This window comes from Rana temporaria, chromosome 7 (assembly GCF_905171775.1).
Source record: "Rana temporaria chromosome 7, aRanTem1.1, whole genome shotgun sequence".
Taxonomy (NCBI): Eukaryota; Metazoa; Chordata; class Amphibia; order Anura; family Ranidae; genus Rana; species Rana temporaria.
The window spans coordinates 91,447,088-91,465,199 of NC_053495.1; the positions used below are offsets into that span (position 1 = coordinate 91,447,088).

Sequence of the window (18,112 nt, forward strand, 5' to 3'; positions counted from 1 at the left end):
TTAAAGGGGGCTTCCAGATTCCGATAAGCCCCCCGCCCGCAGACCCCCACAACCAATGGGCAAGGGTTGTGGGGATGAGGCTCTTGTCCCCATCAACATGTTGAGGGCATGTGGCCTGGTAGGGTTCAGGAGGGGGGGGGGGCACTCTCTCGCCCCCTCCTCTTTTCCTGCGGCCTGCCAGGTTGTGTCCTCGGATAAGGTTCTGGTATGGATTTTTGGGAGGACGCTCACACATTTTTTTTTCAATGACTTTTATCTGTATTGCCGGGACCCGACAATTCATTATAGCCGTGAGTAGTTTTAAATGACTTTTTTTCCCTTAGAAATGTCATTTTGTGCAGAGACTGTTATAAACACGAGAAACATGCACTACTTTACAGGCATACTATAGACACCCCCAGGTACGAAATTTAAAGGAATATTTCACTTTCATTGTTTCACTTTAAGCATTATTAATCACTGCTCCCGAAAAATTTCATTTTTTAAAACTTTTTTTGCATTAAAAAAAGTCCCATGGGGCAGGACCCAGGTCCCTAAACACTTTTTATGACAATAACTTGCATATTAACCTTTAAAATTGGCACTTTAGATTTCTCCCATAGACTTTTAAAGAGTGTTCCGCGGCTTTTCGAATTTGCCGTAAACACCCCAAATTGTTCGCTGTTTGGCGAACAGCCAATGTTTGAGTCTAACTCATATTCGACCCGAACATAAAGCTCATCCCTAGTGAGTAAGTGTGAGTGAGTAACTTATATAGCGCTACAAATGCGAACTAAAACGCCTTAAGGCGATTACCATGCATAGTCATTGACATGTGTTTACGCATGGTATTATATGTGACATATGCCCTCACTTAGTGCAGCACCGAAAAATCTGCTCTGAACCCAAACTATATGGTTTTGTGTTCTAGGAATGGGCATGCTTTTAAATATGTTTCAACGCTCTAACTGTAAAGTGTACAATGATAATGAAGTTATACATTTTTCTGAAAGTCTCCTGGAGTCTTTATGCAGTGCCATTTTAACAACCTTGTACCAAATTGTGAAAACTGTTCAAATTTCCCCCCGACAATTAGAGAATGTCTGTTACACAATTTCTTTGTTTTAGATGTAGTTTATCTGCTGTTGACCGTAGGATCTCTTTCTTGTGTTTTCTATACTTAGTGGTTCGCAAATTCGATTACTTGTTTGCAGAGAATGGCACGGTTCAGTACAAAGATGGTGCGCTGCTTTCAAGACAGGTAAGACAAAAATCTGTTTGTGCATATCTCAAAGGTACAATTTCCTGATAACCTTATTTTCAATAAACTTGATAACGGAAAATTGAATACTTACCTTTCCGTAATTTTCCTTTCCTGGTGCCTACCCATGGCAGCATACCAATGGTTGGTGGCTCCGCCCTCGTCCAACCCACAGGACCACGCAACTCTATAAAATAAAGTTACCCCCCTTAGGCATTCTTGTAACTAGTCTTCAGAACTTTAAGGATTACAGAAGGGAGGATGTATGCTGCCATGGGTAGGCACCAGGAAAGGAAAATTACGGAAAGGTAAGTATTCAATTTTCCGTTTTCCTGGTGCCTCCATGGCAGCATACCAATGGTTATTAACTCGCTTACAGGGAGGGTACTGCAATAATATAATCAAATGAGTTTACAGAACTGATAGTTCAAAAATCTCTTCCCAAAGTCTCGGGAGATGAGGACTGCCGCATCTAGGCTATAGTGCGACATGAAGGCAATGAAGGATGACTAACTAGCCGTCCTGCAAATTGTCTCAGGAGACACCTCAGCCCAAACGCTGCCGAGGATTCCTCGTGAGCATTCAGCACATTCAGCGTACTTGGGCTGGGAGACCACTAGCACGATACGTCCTTGGACTAGCTTGGAAGGCGACATTGCTTTCTTTTCGCCCTTGGGAATAACGAATGAACATTGATCCTTGCGAAACTGTTGTCTTAGTTCTAAGTAATGCCTCAGGGATCTGGCTATATCCAAACCGTGTAGTTTGAGGAGATTGGGTCTCCTCTGAAGGTCGGGAGAACCCATTCCTGGCTAAGATGGTAGACTGCAGGCACTTTAGGGACATACCGGTGCATAGGATGTAGGACTACCCTGTGATGTAGGATTTCTGTGCCTCTAGAGGCTGCGTTTCTGACGCTCTATGCCCTGACATGATAGCAATCAGCAAGGTAGGTTCCCAGGTAATGTCTTCCAATGCACACTCTTTAGTGGGAGCAAAGGAAGTGTTTGTTAAGACAATTGTCAGACACCCATATGGGGTGTGGGTCCTCCCGGGAGGGCGTAGTCTTTGACTGTTTTCAGGAAGCGTTCCACGAGGAGACTCTGTGCCTAGTGTGGGCCCGTCAGAGCTGACAAGGTGAACTTTCAGAGTGCTTTAAGACCTAAGCCTAAGTTCAGACCAGTTTGTAGAAAGAGTAGAATCTTTTATACCCCCAGGACCTAGCGAATTGAAATGGCTGGATTCTTCCAGTTCTGTGGACCTCCTTCAAAACCTATTAGTAGGTGGCCTAGGTGGATGAATCTCTTGCCTGTAATAATGTCTGGGTGAAACCATGTAAGCAAATTAGGTCAACCAGTCTGTTCTGTCCAACTTTCGGGCCAGGATCCCTGGACGTGGGTGAAAGAAGTCGTCTTGATATAGGAGGTTTTCCCCGTGTGGGAACTGTACCGAGCCATTTGACTAATGGTGAAAACCATAGTCTTCTTTGCCAGAATAACGTGACTGCCAGGATAGCGACCCTCACCAACATCAGGAGCTGGAGAAAAAGCAGTATCAGAGTAATCATTAGGGAAAACATATCCCTTTTGGAAGTTCTATGATCTAAATGGGGAGTACCCCCTTGTTGGTATATCCAACGGAAAATCTGCAGGTCTAGTGATCATCCATTGTTGCTGTTGAAAGGTCTTGAAAAAGGCAAATGGCTAGCTGAATCTTGGGGGCTGGGCCGTAGGCAGCCCAAAGATTGAGCAAATTATTCTCGGTCCATGAATTAATTGGGGCACATTGCTGGGTCAGAGACCTGCTGTGCATGCCAACTTGGCTTTGAACATGGGCCACTGCCGCCTTGTCTGTCTGAACCAGTATGGACTTGCTCCCAAGAAGAGGGACTAGATGCGCAATCCATGCTACTCTTAGCTCTAGGATATCGGAAATCCTTTCCGAATCGAGCCGCCATCCTACTTGTACTAACTGGTTCTCTTGGTGATGTGTCACCCCCCTAGCCCAGATGACTTGCCTCAGATGCAAGAATGGTTCATGAGATGGGTCAAGGGAGCCGTAAACTAGGAGGTTGGGAGGTCATGCCCACTACCAAGGCTGGACTTCTCCGATAACTGTTGTTTGTCTTAAATGCCCCTTTCTCCATTGTGCCAGAAAAAACCCAAGTGGAGATCGTAGATGCCAACTGGTTCGCTTCGTCCACCTTCTGTACAAATTCAGAGATCCTCTCTGATTGAAGGCGGTGTCGCTTCTTCGGGGTGTTGAATAAAGCTTCCAGATGCGTGCATAAGCAAGCTAGGATGGTTACTAAAACCTTGGTAAAAGGGTTTTGGGATGAAATTCCAAAGGGAGGATTTTTGAATTGGAGGCACAAATCGCCTACTTTGAGCCCGGGAGAAAGATTGGAAAGATGATGGATGGGAATTTGAAGGTGCACAGCCTGAAGACCCATAGAGACCATCCAAATACCTGGCTGTACTGACAGAATTACTGTGACTAGGGATACCAAATGACTCTTTCTACCTGAACGTATCTGTTATCCTCTTTAGGTCCAACACTAGTCTCCAGCCCCCGATTTCCTGGGAACTAAAAAAAAAAAAGGACTGGGGAGTAGAGCCCCGGGTGTTCCTCCAAGACTGGTACTGGCAATACTGCCTGTTGGTGCAGAAGTATTTGAATATACTGAAAGATAGCTTCTTTCTTGTCTTTGGACATCAGAATTTGGTGCGCCCGCACACACAGGAAGGGAGGGGGAAGGAAATGGAGACACACCCGGCGGCAGAATCAGGCCACTAACGGTTTCCAGGAATGAACCTACAGGAGGGTGGCATTCCGGCACACATGGGGGTAGCACCAGGCGCACGTGAGGATAGCATCAAGTGTACATGTATGTAGTGTTAGGTGCACATGGAGGCAGCGCCAGTACACATGGTTGCAGTGTTAGGTGCACATGGAGGTAGGACCAGGTACACATGGAGGCAGCGCCAGGTACATATGGACGCAGTGTTAGGTACACGTGGAGGAAGTGTCAGGTGACACAAGGATAGCGTCAGGTGTACATGTATGCAGTGTTAAGTGCACATGAAGGCAGTGTCAGGCGTCCATGGCTGCAGTGTCAGGCGCACAGGTAGTGCCAGGTACACATGGAAGAGGCATCAGGCGCACATGGATGCAGTGTCAGGTGCACATGGATGCACTGCCCGGTGCACTGCTAGGTGCACATAGATGCACTGCCAGGTGCACTGCTAGGTGCACATGGATGCACTGCCAGGTGCACATGGATGCACTGCCAGGTGCACATGGATGCACTGTCAGGAGCACATGAATGCACTGTCAAGAGCACATGAATGCACTGTCAGGAGCACATGAATGCACTGTCAGGAGCACATGAATGCACTGTCAGGAGCACATGGATGCACTGTCAGGAGCACATGGATGCACTGTCAGGAGCACATGGATGCACTGTCAGGTGCACATGGATGCACTGTCAGGTGCACATGGATTTAAAATCAGGTGCACATGGATGCACTGTCAGGTGCACATGGATTTAAAATCAGGTGCACATGGATTTAAAATCAGGTGCACATGGATTCAAAATCAGGTGCACATGGATGCAATGTCAGCAGACATGAAGAGGGTGAGGCAAAATCAATTGAATGCTATTGTAGGCTCTAAAAGGTACCTTGTGTTGTCTTGCCCCGAAATAGCCAGCCAAAAGCCACGGAGGAGAAGGAGATGCTCCTGGATGTTTTTAGACAGGCCCCAAAAAGATCCACAGAAAAACGGGCTCCCATACTTATGTGAGGCATTTAGCAGTCCAAGCAATGGGACTTCATACTGCAGGAGAGCATGAACCTGCAATGGTTACACCATATGACAGTGAGGCAGGGCTGATCTGTGATCCTGCAGGGATGAGGACAGGAAAAAGAATGCCTGAGGGGGGGGGGGGGGGGAGTAACTTTCTTTTATAGAGTTACGTGGTCCTGTGGGTTGGACGAGGGCGGAGCCACCAACCATTGGTATGCTACCATGGAGGCACCAGGAAAATAAATTTTATTGTGTACTGTATATTTTTGATCCAAAATCGGTTAGAATGGTTACTGCCTACCTGTAAATTCTTTGCTTATGCAATCAGTTCTTATTTCAGCTCAGACCTTTTTCATGAAAAAGAAAAGGACACAACCTTTAACCTCTTTATAAAAATAATGATAATGGTCTTTACTTTTAATTACTGATGCATGCTTGTTCAGTGTCATGGATTCCCAATGTATTGACATCAGAGGGTCAGCATGTAAGCAAAGCAACTAGCAATTGCAGGACGTCAGCGTTGCTCAATATTGTGCCTTGCATTTGCTTTTTAAAATCAATGGACTGTCCACAATGTGCCACAAATTGTTTAAGGCAATGCACTATGCTTGTGTGTTTCCTAAATGCACTGGGGTATCACAACACATGTAATGTGCATTATGGAAATGCATGTAAACCCACAACATATAGCTGTAAATAGGCCCTAATATCTTGTATCGTTGTTTTTACCCTTTTTACAAAAACCTGGCAGGTGTTCTGATCCCTCTTCTTTCTATTCAAAACAAAAAATAATAATTTTCTTTATCATACATCACGAGACACAGAGTTACAGTGCATTGAAAAACTATTCATACCCCCTGAAATTTTCCAAATTTTGTCATGTTACAGCCAAAAACGTAAATGTATTTTATTAAGATTTTATGTGCTAGACCAACACAAAGTGGCACATAATTTTGAAGTGGAAAATGATAAATGGTTTTCAGAATTTTTTACAAATAAATATCTAAAAAGTGTGGCGTATGTATTCAGCTCCCTTTTTAGGCCTCATATTCAGGATACGAAAATTGGAAGGCAAAATTCGTAAGACAAGCTGTCTGCGGATTTTCAGATCATTGGTACGGTGTTTTCGACAGCCGATTTTACTTTTTCGTCAGACAAAAGCTGGATGTGCAGGCTATAAAAATGTTGTCGGATGTGAACTCAACATCTGATTTTTGGATCGTCAGTACAGAAATCGTCACACAAGAGTCTAAAGTACAAACACGCATGCTCGGAATCAAGGAACGACTGGGAAGAGTTTGGTCTTGTAAACGACTGTTCGCAGCGAAAGGTGGTTCTACAAAAAATTTACTCAGGGGTCTGAATACAAATGCACGCCACACTTTTCAGATATTTATTTAAAAAAAAAAATTAAAACCATTTATCATTTTCCTTCCACTTCACAATTATGTGCCACTTTGTGTCGGTCTATCACATAAAATCCCAATAAAATACATTTACGCTTTTGGTTGCAACATGGAAAAATTTGGAAAATTTCAAGGGGTATGAATAGTTTTTCAAGGCACTGTAGGCTATTATTCCTTACAGGCTTATACACAATCTCTAGGTGAATGGACACTGGTAGACCAAAGTCTTAGACAGGAAGTCCACCGCTATATAATCCCTCCCATACAGGAAGAACGTTTTTTTTTTACCAGTGTCTGTAAGGTGGATGGGCACGTTTGTTTGAGCTCTCGGTCCTGAGTCCCAAAATGGTTCTTAAATTAATCGAGGGATTGACTGATCGGATACATTTGAGAAAAGCTTATATGCTTAAATAGATGGTACCCGAGTCTCGCAAAGGATGCTGCAAGGCTTTGCCTGTAACGTGACCTTTGGGCGCTGGACCCTGCGTAGTGGAATTCTGGACAGAGCTAAGGCATTCCTGCATGGTGCTGTATAGGTCCAAGGGAGTGGACCCTAAAACATGAAGATGGTACCCAGTCCTGGAAGGTACCCAAGGCACAGAACCTGACGTGATGGGTGAAGATTGGGCTCTAAGTTTCTAAGGTTGCCCTGCGCCTGGACAGGTAAGTGAAGCCCCCTTTTTAACTTATTGTGGGGTGCCCCATGTGTTGTAACAATCTACCAAACTAGCTAGAGGCTGGACACCTGCATGGCAGTGACTGCAGAGGGAGTTTGGGCTAGCTGCTGGTGTTTTTTTTTGTTGTCTTGGCTTTCTTATGGATAGTCGACGTACGGGGGTTTGCCATTGCGCATGATGGTTAGCCATAGCGCAAAAGTTTACAGCTGTTCTGGTTGGCCATGGTGCACGCGGCTTCCCAACACAGAACAATCTGTGCAACACAGGCCACACATGCATTGTAGCTCTAAAGATGGCCTATGACAGCTGTGGGACACAGAGCAGGCTCAGAACCATTCACTTTCAGCAGTTCATTCCTCCTTACCTGGGTCACATGAGTCACCAGGTGTTGGTTGGCAGGCTAAGATGCTTAGCAGGATTGTTGCATAGGGGCTTGGTGACCCCAATTAAAGGGTCTCCTTTCTGGGGTGGTGTAAATATTAAACCCAGGTACCCCCTTTTTGTGGCTCAAAAAAGAGAAGTATGGCTAAAACTAGAGGGAAGGGCACATCTATGTCGACAGTAGCGCCTAGTCATAACCCTAGTGTTGTATCCCCTGAGAGACCAGAGGCTTCCGGGCAATCGGAGCCAGCTCGTCTGTCTGGTATTGTGCCTATTGCCAACGCTGCTGTTACAGCCTTTGTCACCAGGGATGATTTGTCCTCAGCTCTAGCTGGGTTAGAAGACAGGATTGCTGGCAAGAAATGTGACAGATCCCCCTCCCCTAACTTGGAGCAGGAATGGGTTGATGAAGGGGAAGAGCTAGTTCGTTCTGCCTTTAAGTTACCCCCTGTAGAGGTTTCTGAGGAATAATAGCCTAACTGTCCCGGGATGTACTCAAAGAAAAGGATTTTACAGGTAAATCTGACACAAAAATCCTATTACTTTTAGGTGCACTTTAGGAATAGGAACTTTGTGTTGAACAAGGGTTATGATAGCAATTGACAAACTGGAAAGGTATCTGTTGGTGTAAAATCTAAAGGCTAATCATTATTTAGAAATTTTGCTCTTCCGGGAATCAGTAAAGAAACCTAGCGACAAGGATTTAGATATTAGCCAAGTACAGATTTCTCATTTAGAATAACTGGCAGTGAGACATTTGTTCTTCAGCATTTAAATACTAAGCCAATGGTGCCCAACCTTTTGAGGAGCAAGGGCCACTTTAGCAACTTGGTAACCGGTCCCGGGCCACAATGAATGGAGCGGGCAGATGACAGGTCTGTGTCCACTCTGCATATGCAAAGCAGACATGGACACAGACCGCTCTACTCTATGGGCCCTCCGATCCTTTACACCCAGACATAAAGTGATGGACCCATTCTGTTTTTTTAAATCGGATTGGAGATGGGTGGGTGTTAACAGACACAAACGTTTATGTCTGCCGCTCTATAGAAGTGAATGGAGGGTCTGACTGGGTCTGCCTGAAAAAAAGACAGGTGGAACCGATCGTGTGAAAGGGGCCTAATGCCCTGTACACATGATCGGTTCGTTTGATGAAAATGGACCGTTTTCATCGGACGAATCGATCGTGTGTGGGCCCCATCAGTTTTTTTCCCATCGGTGAAAAAAAATAGAACCTGTTTTAAAATTTTCGTATGGTTAAAAAACCGATGGAAAAAAACGAACGTCTGTGGGGAAATCCATCGGTCAAAAATCCACGCATGCTCAGAATCAAGTCGACGCATGCTCGGAAGCATTGAACTTCATTTTTCTCTGCACGTCGTTGTGTTTTACGTCACCGCGTTGGACACGATCGGATTTTTAACCGATGGTGTGTAGACAAGACTGAAGAAAGTCAGCTTCATCGGATATCTGATGAAAAAATCCATCGGTTCGTTTTCATCAGACGAACCGATCGTGTGTACAGGGCATTAGGCTGCTTTCACACTGATGCACTGTGGTTTACTTGCACCTCAACTGACCAGAGTCGTGGGTATTGCTGGTGGGTATTGCTGACTGGTTACCGACCCACCATGCCCGAGCATCAGCGTGACAGGAGTCATCGCTGGAGAAAGCATGCGGCTGCAGTAGAGAGCAGAGTTGCTGCTTCCCGTATCGCTCCCGTCACAGGCAGAGCACTCCGCCTGTGACAGGAGCCAGCTCTATACAGGAAGCATCAGCTCTGCTTCCTCTAGTGCCACCTCCGTTCGTTACGCTGATGCTTGGAGATGGCGGGTCGGTAACCCGCGATCTGGGCTTGCCAACCTGTAATCCCAAAACAGGGGTTGGTGGGCCACAACAGAGCTTCGGCACCCCAGTACTAAGGGGTTGATTTACTAAAACTGGAGAGTGGAAAATCTGATGCAGCTCTGCATAGAAACCTTCTTCCAGGTTACTTTGCCAAAGCTTAATTGAACAAGCTGACATTAGAAGCTGATTGGTTACCATGCACCGCTGCATCGATTTTAGTAAGTAAAGCCCTATGTATTCTGTCTTTTAGGCCAGGTTCACACCTATGCGAATTGAGTGCGGCTTAAACCGCATCTAATTCGCAGGACATTTCAAAATACATTGTTTTCAATGAGGCTGGTTCACATATGTGCGATGCATCCGCACTGCGTATTGCCTCCAAACCGCGTGCGGTTTTTATGTCTTGCGGTGCGGTTCAGGTGCGAATTCAGTCCCATTATCTTCTATGGGTACGCAGCTGAATTCGCAGATGTGTTCATTTCTCTTCAGTATTTGTCTCATTCAGTTCAATACACTTCCCCCCTCCCCCTCCCCTCTCCCAGGTCTCCAAATTCGCACCTGATCTGCAACTAAAATGCAGTTGATCTGCAGAACACCTTATAGAGAAATTCGCAAAGACAACAGAGCTCCAAAACGCAACGCACTAGTGTGAACCTGGCCTAACTCTCATCTCATACCTAATGCACTAACTAGGCAATGCTCCAAAGGTTCTTGAGAAGAGAAAATGACTTTCAAAACATGGCAGTGATGTCAAAAAACAACCAAGCATGCCTTACAAATGCAGTGCTGTTCTGCTTCTAAAAAGATATTTAAAAACACATTAAAGCAGAACTCCAGTCAAAAATAACAAGGTAAAATTAATTGCCCATTAAACGATGAATTAACAAAACCATTTCATGCTGCAATATTCACCTTCAATCCAGAGATCTCCCTCACAACACATTTTTTTGTTACTAGATATGCCAAGTCTAGTGGGCTGCATTATTAAACCCACTTCTTCTAAGCACAGGTCATCCTGAACCCCCTGCATGTGACTGGGCAGTGAAAGGAAAAACCACACAGCTTATCTCTGTCACTCTTCTTTGTCCTATCAGCATGCTCATTTTCAGCACATGAATTGATTTACTTTTGTGCTGCTGCTTCCTCTCACACCCCAGACATGCTGTACATGAACTGCAAGAGGTCGATGCCAGGGCAAGTGTAGGTACTTACACTGCATATAAAAAAATGCATCTAATGATGTATTCTTTATTACAAAGTGGCATTAATTTATGCTTTTTACATATGCCTGGAATTCATTTTTATAACATTTTGACCTGTGCTTTTTTTTTTTTTTCAAGGCCATACAAAATCACCTGGGGGAAGAACTACTTCAGGATCTTATTAACTTCTGTCTGAGTTACATTGCGATGCTCAAACTGCCTAAGAAACGGTAGGTAATAGCATGTTTGCAGAAATGTAAACACTTTTCAGGCTGCTAGATATGTTTAGTGAAGGTTATTAATAATCCAATGGTCACATATATGGAGTCATTATGTAGGTTCTTTTTTTGTCCATGGATCAATGTTGTAGTTCCACTCAAGCTCCAAATAACCAGTCAGTTGCATTTTGTCATTCCTTGAATATCACTCGTTTAGGACGTGTTTGTGTTGCTCACTTTAATATCCCAGGTCAGATGGCATGATTTTCTGAGGTATGAACATCTTAGCATTTTTTATAGAGGCGAGTAAATCCAACATTCAGATGACAGGATTCATACTTAAAGCAGAGTTCCAGGCTTTTATTTATTTATTAAGTCAGCAGCTATAAAAAGTTTAGCTGCTGACTTTTGATAAACAGACACTCACCTGTCCCACAGGGGGCGAGGAGTGCTTAAAGCGGAGGTTCCACTTTTATGTGGAACTCCGCTTTAAATATTAATCTGTTAATAACCCGTTCTTGTTGTTTTTGTTTGAAAACGGAAAATTGAATTCAAATACTTACCTTAATTTTCCTTTCCTGATGATCTCCATGGCAGCACAGCTGGGTATAAGCTCCGCCCCCCACAGGACTTTACTCATATAAATTTGAACCCACCTACAGCCTCAGCGTTCTGTAACTAGTCCTACCAAGCTGGGTTGTATCTGTGCTGCCATGGAGCTCGTCAGGAAAGCAAAATTACGGTAAGTATTTGAATTCAATTTTCCGTTTTCCTGACAGCTCCATGTCAGCACAGCTGGGAACTAACAAGCCAAAACAGTGGAGGGATAATGCTGCACACTCCTCATTTCTGACTAAAACAGTAACAGAAGCCAGGATGCCTCGCCAAACTCAATTGTCATTAAGCCATGAATATGAATATTTTGGTGTCCACGTAGCTGCCTTGCAGATAGTTTCAGACACCCGGCCTGCTGCCACTCTCAAGGTCCAGACCCTTCTAGTGAAGAGTGCTGTGATTCTCCTGGCACAGCCAACCCTTTCAACTTGCAGGCCAAGGAGATGAGTTTACCAACCAAGAGACAATAATCTTGCTGGAAGCCATAAAATCATTATGTGTTCCACCTGAAAATGACAAACAGATGCGCAGACTTCCTGATGGCAGGAGTAGCATTGATTAAATATTTTAGAGCTTAGCCCACATCCAATGGGCTCATTTCTTGAGTACTCCCCAAAGGGAACGTAGGAGGAAAACCTCTTGTGTGATATGGACTCTGAAGGTCAGTTCAGGCACAAATTCGAGCATTGGCATGAGCACCATCGTGTCTGGGAAGTATGCGAGTATGGGTTCTTTAAACCCCAAGGACACCAATGCTGATGTAATTGCCCCCAGTAAATCAGTTTCAGTGAGAGGTACCACAGGGTGATTGAAGGCATCTGATGCAATTACATCCAACAGCATTGGGATATTTCATTCTGGAAATAATTTGAAGTTTCAACCAAATTGCATCTTGAAAAACTGTATAATTAGGCGTTGGATGCCCGCTGTATGCCGGTGAAGGCAGAGATAGCCAAAATGCATGCCCATAGAACTAAATCAAGCCACGCCTGCAGGCATTTCAGAACAGGTTTCTGAAGATTCCAGCGTAAAATCTTGATCAGAAATTATACTGGGAATTTATGCCATATTCTATAGGCACGCTTAGCGCTGTCCTTTCCTGTTTCGTAAGATTATACAAAATCTTCACAGAGCATTCGATATCCATTAGCCTCTGCCTCTCCAGATTCAGACCATCAGCCTGAGCCTGTCGGATGCTGGATGAATGGGACTGGAGAAGATTTAATCTACCAGGCAGAGGGAGTCGCTCTTTGACACTCATAAGGATGAGCAGAGAGTACCAGAACTGTCACCATTCTCAGCTGGAAGCTGAGAATCAGAGGGAGCATCAGAAAGGCATAGGCTGTCTTGGAGATCCATTCTTCGGTCAGCACCTCCACCCCGATAGTTGTTGATTCTGGGCCCTGGAATGGAACTTCAGAAACTTAGAGTTGACTGGGAATGTAAGCAGTCTACCTCCTGGAAGAAAAACACCAAGCTCTGATAGTTCTCGGAAGACTTGCAGTAGTCTGGATAATTCATTGTCGTCCAGACTTGTTCTGGACAAGTATTTTGCCTAAAGATTCTTCCAAACAGGCACATAGGCCGCAGATAGCTGCAGAAGATTGACTTGGGTGGATTCTAGAATTAGAGAAAAACTCCTTCAGAAGTAAGAGACTGAGTCTTGTTTCCAAATGTAGGCCACAGTCGTTGCGCTGTCCAACTTTGCCAGAACAGTCTTACCCCGGATGAGGTCACTGAAGGCCAAGAGCCTGAAAAGCTGCTCTCAACTCCAAAACGGAGTCTTGGATCCTTAAAAAAGACCATTGGCTCTAAGCCCATTGCTCTTGAAGTAGGGCTCCCCTACACTTTGCTGGTGTCTGACTGCACCACCAGGTCGTCAGAAAAAGGAAAGACATTGCAGACGATTTAGTTTCTTCAACCACAAGTTTAGGCCACTGGTCCAGAAACCCAACTTGAACGGGAGGGAGAATTAAACTGAGCCTACCTGAGCTGCAAGGAGCGAGGCGATTTCTATGGCTCAATCTGAGAGGTTAAGGATGAAAGATCTCCAAATATGTCCTAAAATGCTTCCTTTAAGGGACCATGTGCCAATCACCAAAGCTGTACCTATGTCCACAGAGGAGCCACATAGTACCCCTAAGACATGTATGGGTGGCACAATCCCAAAAAAACAGAAAGCATCCTGACATGGAACTCTTACTGACTTCTTGGTTTATACATTGGCTTATCCCTGGCTGCTTGAGTCAGTGGGATACATACTGTCATGCCCATCCAGAAATTCGGAAAATGGGCAGCTTCACCTGGTATGGTTAGGCAGCTTCTCATTGTCAGAGCAGATAACCCTTTCAAAGGTTTAAGCAGTGGTTTTCCTTACAGCCAGCAAACCCTGAGGTCAGTACATACAGCACTACAACTGTAAGGGAGGAGGCCGCGGGAACCGGGACTCGGCAGTACAGTGCGGGGGGGGGGGGCTTTTTTGCGGGCAGTGGCGGGGGGCAGGGCCCGATGTACATTCGGACCATAAGATGCAGAGACATTTTCCCCCCATATTTTTGGGTGGGGAAAGTGCGTCTTATGGTCCGAAAAATACGGTAGTTTGCCAGGCAGGTATCTTTGGGCTAATAGAAACCACATATCTTTATTAGAAAATGGTATTAATCATTAGGCAGCTTTTTTTTTTTTTTCTTGTTCAAACTATTTATTTGAAAAAGAACATGGTGCAGTAAAATACGTCATTAGTACACAATGTAACATATTGTGAAAGGTATAGTGCATATTTTAGGGATAAGAAAGTGTATAACCAAGAGCTCAGTACATCATATTGATGTGAGTGCTAGTAAAGCTAAATTGTTACAGAACAGTTGACACTCAGTGTCTAAAACACAGTTTACCCAGTGCATCGACGGGGAGCCTTAGGTGTCCCAAATAGTGAGAGGCCAGGAGTGCCGACAGTGTAGGGTGTTAAGGCTTTGGAGAACCGTAACTAAACACAAGTAACCACACTAGAGATAGGTGGTTAACACCTAGGTTAAGTTTACATCCATTTGGGGCACCTGGTCTGATCACTAAGCAAGTGGAGCACAGATTTGTTTGTTTTTAATTTGAGCATGAGCACTCTTCTGACACTGAATATTGTGGACTTTATTGTTGTGCACCAGCGCAGGGTCCGACAAAGTGTTCAAGCATTTCATCCTGATACCTAATGGCAGTCAGGGTGCCATTGTCTAGCCTGTAGAGCAGGGGTGGCCAACCAGTGGCCCGGGGGCCACATGTGGCCCGCGGTGCCCTCTGATGTGGCCCGCGACCTCCTGCTCTGGAATGGTGGGTTGGCAAGCCCAGATCACAGGTTGCTGACCCACCATACCACAGCATCAGCGTGGTGAATGAATCTGGTGGTAGAGGAAGAAAGCGGCTGCGGAGCAGAGCCCCATAAGCCGATGCTTACTCTACAGCGCCAGCTTTTACACAGGCAGAGTCTATGGCAAAGTTCAGCTAACCTCCAGGATAGACACAGGTGCACCACGTTGCACCCGGGGTGTGGGTAAACCACAGAACATCAGTGTGAAAGCAGTCTTAAGCCCTTTTCACACGATCAGCCCGACCAAATGGGGCCCTCAATTCACCTCTATAGAGTGCCAGATGTCCGTTTACGCCCACCTACCTCCAATTCGAAAAACAGAAGGGAGTTCGTCCCCTTTCATCTGGGCGGGTCAGAGGGCCTATAGAGTAGCCGTGACCTGTCATCCACCCGCTACGCTCATTGTGGCCCCCGACTGGTTACCAAGTTGCTTAAGTGGCCCTCGATCTTCAAAAGGTTGGGCACCCCTGCTGTAGAGGTTTGTGCATCCCTCCATGGATATGCCTCCCCAGGCCATCACTGACCCACCACCTAACCGGTCATGCTGAACGATGTTACAGGCAGCATAACGGCTTCTCCAAACCCTTTCACGTCTGTCACATGTGCACAGGGTGAACCTGCTCTCATCTGTGAAAAACGCAGGGTGCTAGTGGCGGACCTGCCAATTCTGGTGTTCAATGGCAAATGCCAATCAAGCTCCATGGTGATGGGAAGTATGCACAGGGCCCACTAGAGGACGTTGGCCCCTCAGGCCACCCCCATGAAGTCCGTTTCTGATTGTTTGGTCAGAGACAGTTTTTAATAAAATAAATGTTTAAATACAACCCACTCACTCTTGTCAGAGGAAACAGAGCCGCGGTAAACTCATGTGAACTGTCAGCCTCTGATGATGGAGGCGTGGTTAAGCCTCCGGAATGCTCCGATTGGTCACAGCAATCCCAGGCTGACAGCACACTGCAGTTTCCCCGCGGCTCTGTATCCTTGGCTTCTTCCAGTGATTCAGTGATAACAGCAGCGTGGATCAGAGGGGAGAATGGGACAGCTGACTGTCAGTCTGTAAAGTCAGCTGTCCCATTCTCCCCTCTGATCCACGCTGCTGTTATCACTGAATCACTGGAAGAAGCCAAGGATACAGAGCCGCGGGAAAACTGCAGTGTGCTGTCAGCCTGGGATTGCTGTGACCAATCGGAGCATTCCGGAGGCTTAACCACGCCTCCATCATCAGAGGCTGACAGTTCACATGAGTTTCCCGCGGCTCTGTTTCCTCCAGTGATTCAGTGATAACAGCAGTGTGGATCAGAGGGGAGAATGGGACAGCCAACTTCACAGACTGACATATACAGCTCTAACATGAAGAGTGAGTGGGTTGTATTTAAGCATTTATTTTATTAAAACTTCCGCACCAGCAGCTGCCTGTCACCTCTCTCTCTCTCCCTTATGTTTGGACTCTGTATTCCCCCTGCTCTGTATTTTCTCCCCCCCTGCTCTGTATTTTCTCCCCCCCTGCTCTGTATTTTCTCCCCCCCTGCTCTGTATTTTCTCCCCCCCTGCTCTGTATTTTCTCCCCCCTGCTCTGTATTTTCTCCCCCCTCTGTATTTTCTCCCCCCTCCTCTGTATTTTCTCCCCCCCCTCCTCTGTATTTTCTCCCACCTCCTCTGTATTTTCACCCCCCTCCTCCTCTGTATTTTCTCCCCCCTCCTCTGTATTTTCTCCCCACTCCTCTGTATTTTCTCCCCACTCCTCTGTATTTTCACCCCCCTCCTCCTCTGTATTTTCACCCCCCTCCTCCTCTGTATTTTCACCCCCCTCCTCCTCTGTATTTCCACCCCCCTCCTCTGTATTTCCACCCCCCCTCCTCTGTATTTCCACCCCCCTCCTCCTCTGTATTTCCACCCCCCTCCTCCTCTGTATTTCCACCCCCTCTTGTGTATTTCCACCCCCCTCTTGTGTATTTTCGCCCCCCTCTTGTGTATTTTCGCCCCCCTCTTGTGTATTTTCACCCCCTCTTGTGTATTTTCGCCCCCCTCTTCTGTATTTTCGCCCCCTCTTCTGTATTATCCTCTGTATTTTCACCCCTCTCTTCTGTAATTGACCCCCCTCTTCTGTATTTGCCCCCCCTCTTCTGTATTCCCCCTTCCTCTGTATTTTCACCCCCCTCTTCTGTAATTGTCCCCCCTCCTCTGTATCCCCCCCTCCTCTGTATTTTCACCCCTCTCTTCTGTAATTGTTCCCCCTCCTCTATATTTTAACCCCCCTCTTCTGTAATTGTCCCCCCTTCTCTGTATTTTCACCCCCCTCTTCTGTATTCCCCCCCTCCTCTGTATTTTCACCCTACCTCTTCTGTAATTGTCCCCCTCCTCTGTATTTGCACCCTCCTCCTCTGTAATTACCCCCTCCTCTGTATTTTCACCTCCCTCCTTTAATTGCCCCCTTATCTCTGTATTTGCACCCCCTTCCTCTGTATTTGCACCCCATCTCTGTAATTACCTCCCCTCCTCTGTAATTGCCCCCCCCAATCTCTGTAATTGTCCCCCTCCTCTTTATTTGCCCCCCACTCCAAACCCCCTGCTGTCCGGACCCCCCTGTGTGCTGGTGCCCCGTAATACCCCCTGTCGGCTGCCATGGAGGAAGGGGTCTATACTGAGGGGGGATGTCTATACTGAGGGGGATGTCTATACTGATGGGGGTGTCTGCACCATGAGGGGGTGTCTATACTGTGGGGGTCTGCACTAAGGGGGATTCTATACTAGTGGGGGATCTGCACTAAAAGGGGGAAATCTATACTGATGGGTTTGCACTAAAGGGGGGATATCTATACTGATGGGGGGTCTATACTAATGGAGGGTGGTCTGTACTTAGTGTGGGGTCTATACTGACGGAGGGTGGTCTGTACTTAGTGTGGGGTCTATACTGACGGAGGGTGGTCTGTACTGAGGAAGGGGGGTCTGTTTTTAGTAAGGGTGATCCATACTGCGGGAGGGGGGTCTGTAGTTAGTGGGGGGGGTCTGATATATATATATATATACATACATAATGTATGGTGTATGTGTGTGCGCGCGTGTGCGTGCCGGGGGGGGGCGGCAAAATGCACCTTCGCCTGAGTTGGCAAAAATCCTTGCACCGGCCCTGATAACACCTAAAATACCTTAGGGGGTTACAGATGTTAGGAAAGCCAAAAGTTTTGGCTATGAACTCTGCTACCTGAAAGGTCTTGCCTTGGAGCACTCCCACACCATGTAAAGAAAGATACCCTTACACAGCTGGCATTTGACAGCACTAAATCTCTCTTATGCATACAAAATACATGTACAGGAGTATAATATGCCTTGGGTAGATAACATAGCTGAATTATCCTG

General features: G+C 46.1%; 1 protein-coding gene across 4 annotated transcripts in view; it reads left to right on the forward strand.

Moving 5' to 3' along the window:
- The window catches only part of PMM1 (phosphomannomutase 1), a 106,048-nt gene that overhangs the window by 48,220 nt on the left and 39,716 nt on the right, over positions 1-18,112 (forward strand). For all 4 annotated transcript variants that reach the window (XM_040359643.1, XM_040359644.1, XM_040359645.1 and 1 more), the window contains 2 exons: positions 1,164-1,240; positions 10,700-10,791. In XM_040359643.1, coding sequence (XP_040215577.1) covers positions 1,164-1,240; positions 10,700-10,791 — 169 coding nt within the window. The remainder of the gene's footprint in view (positions 1-1,163; positions 1,241-10,699; positions 10,792-18,112) is intronic.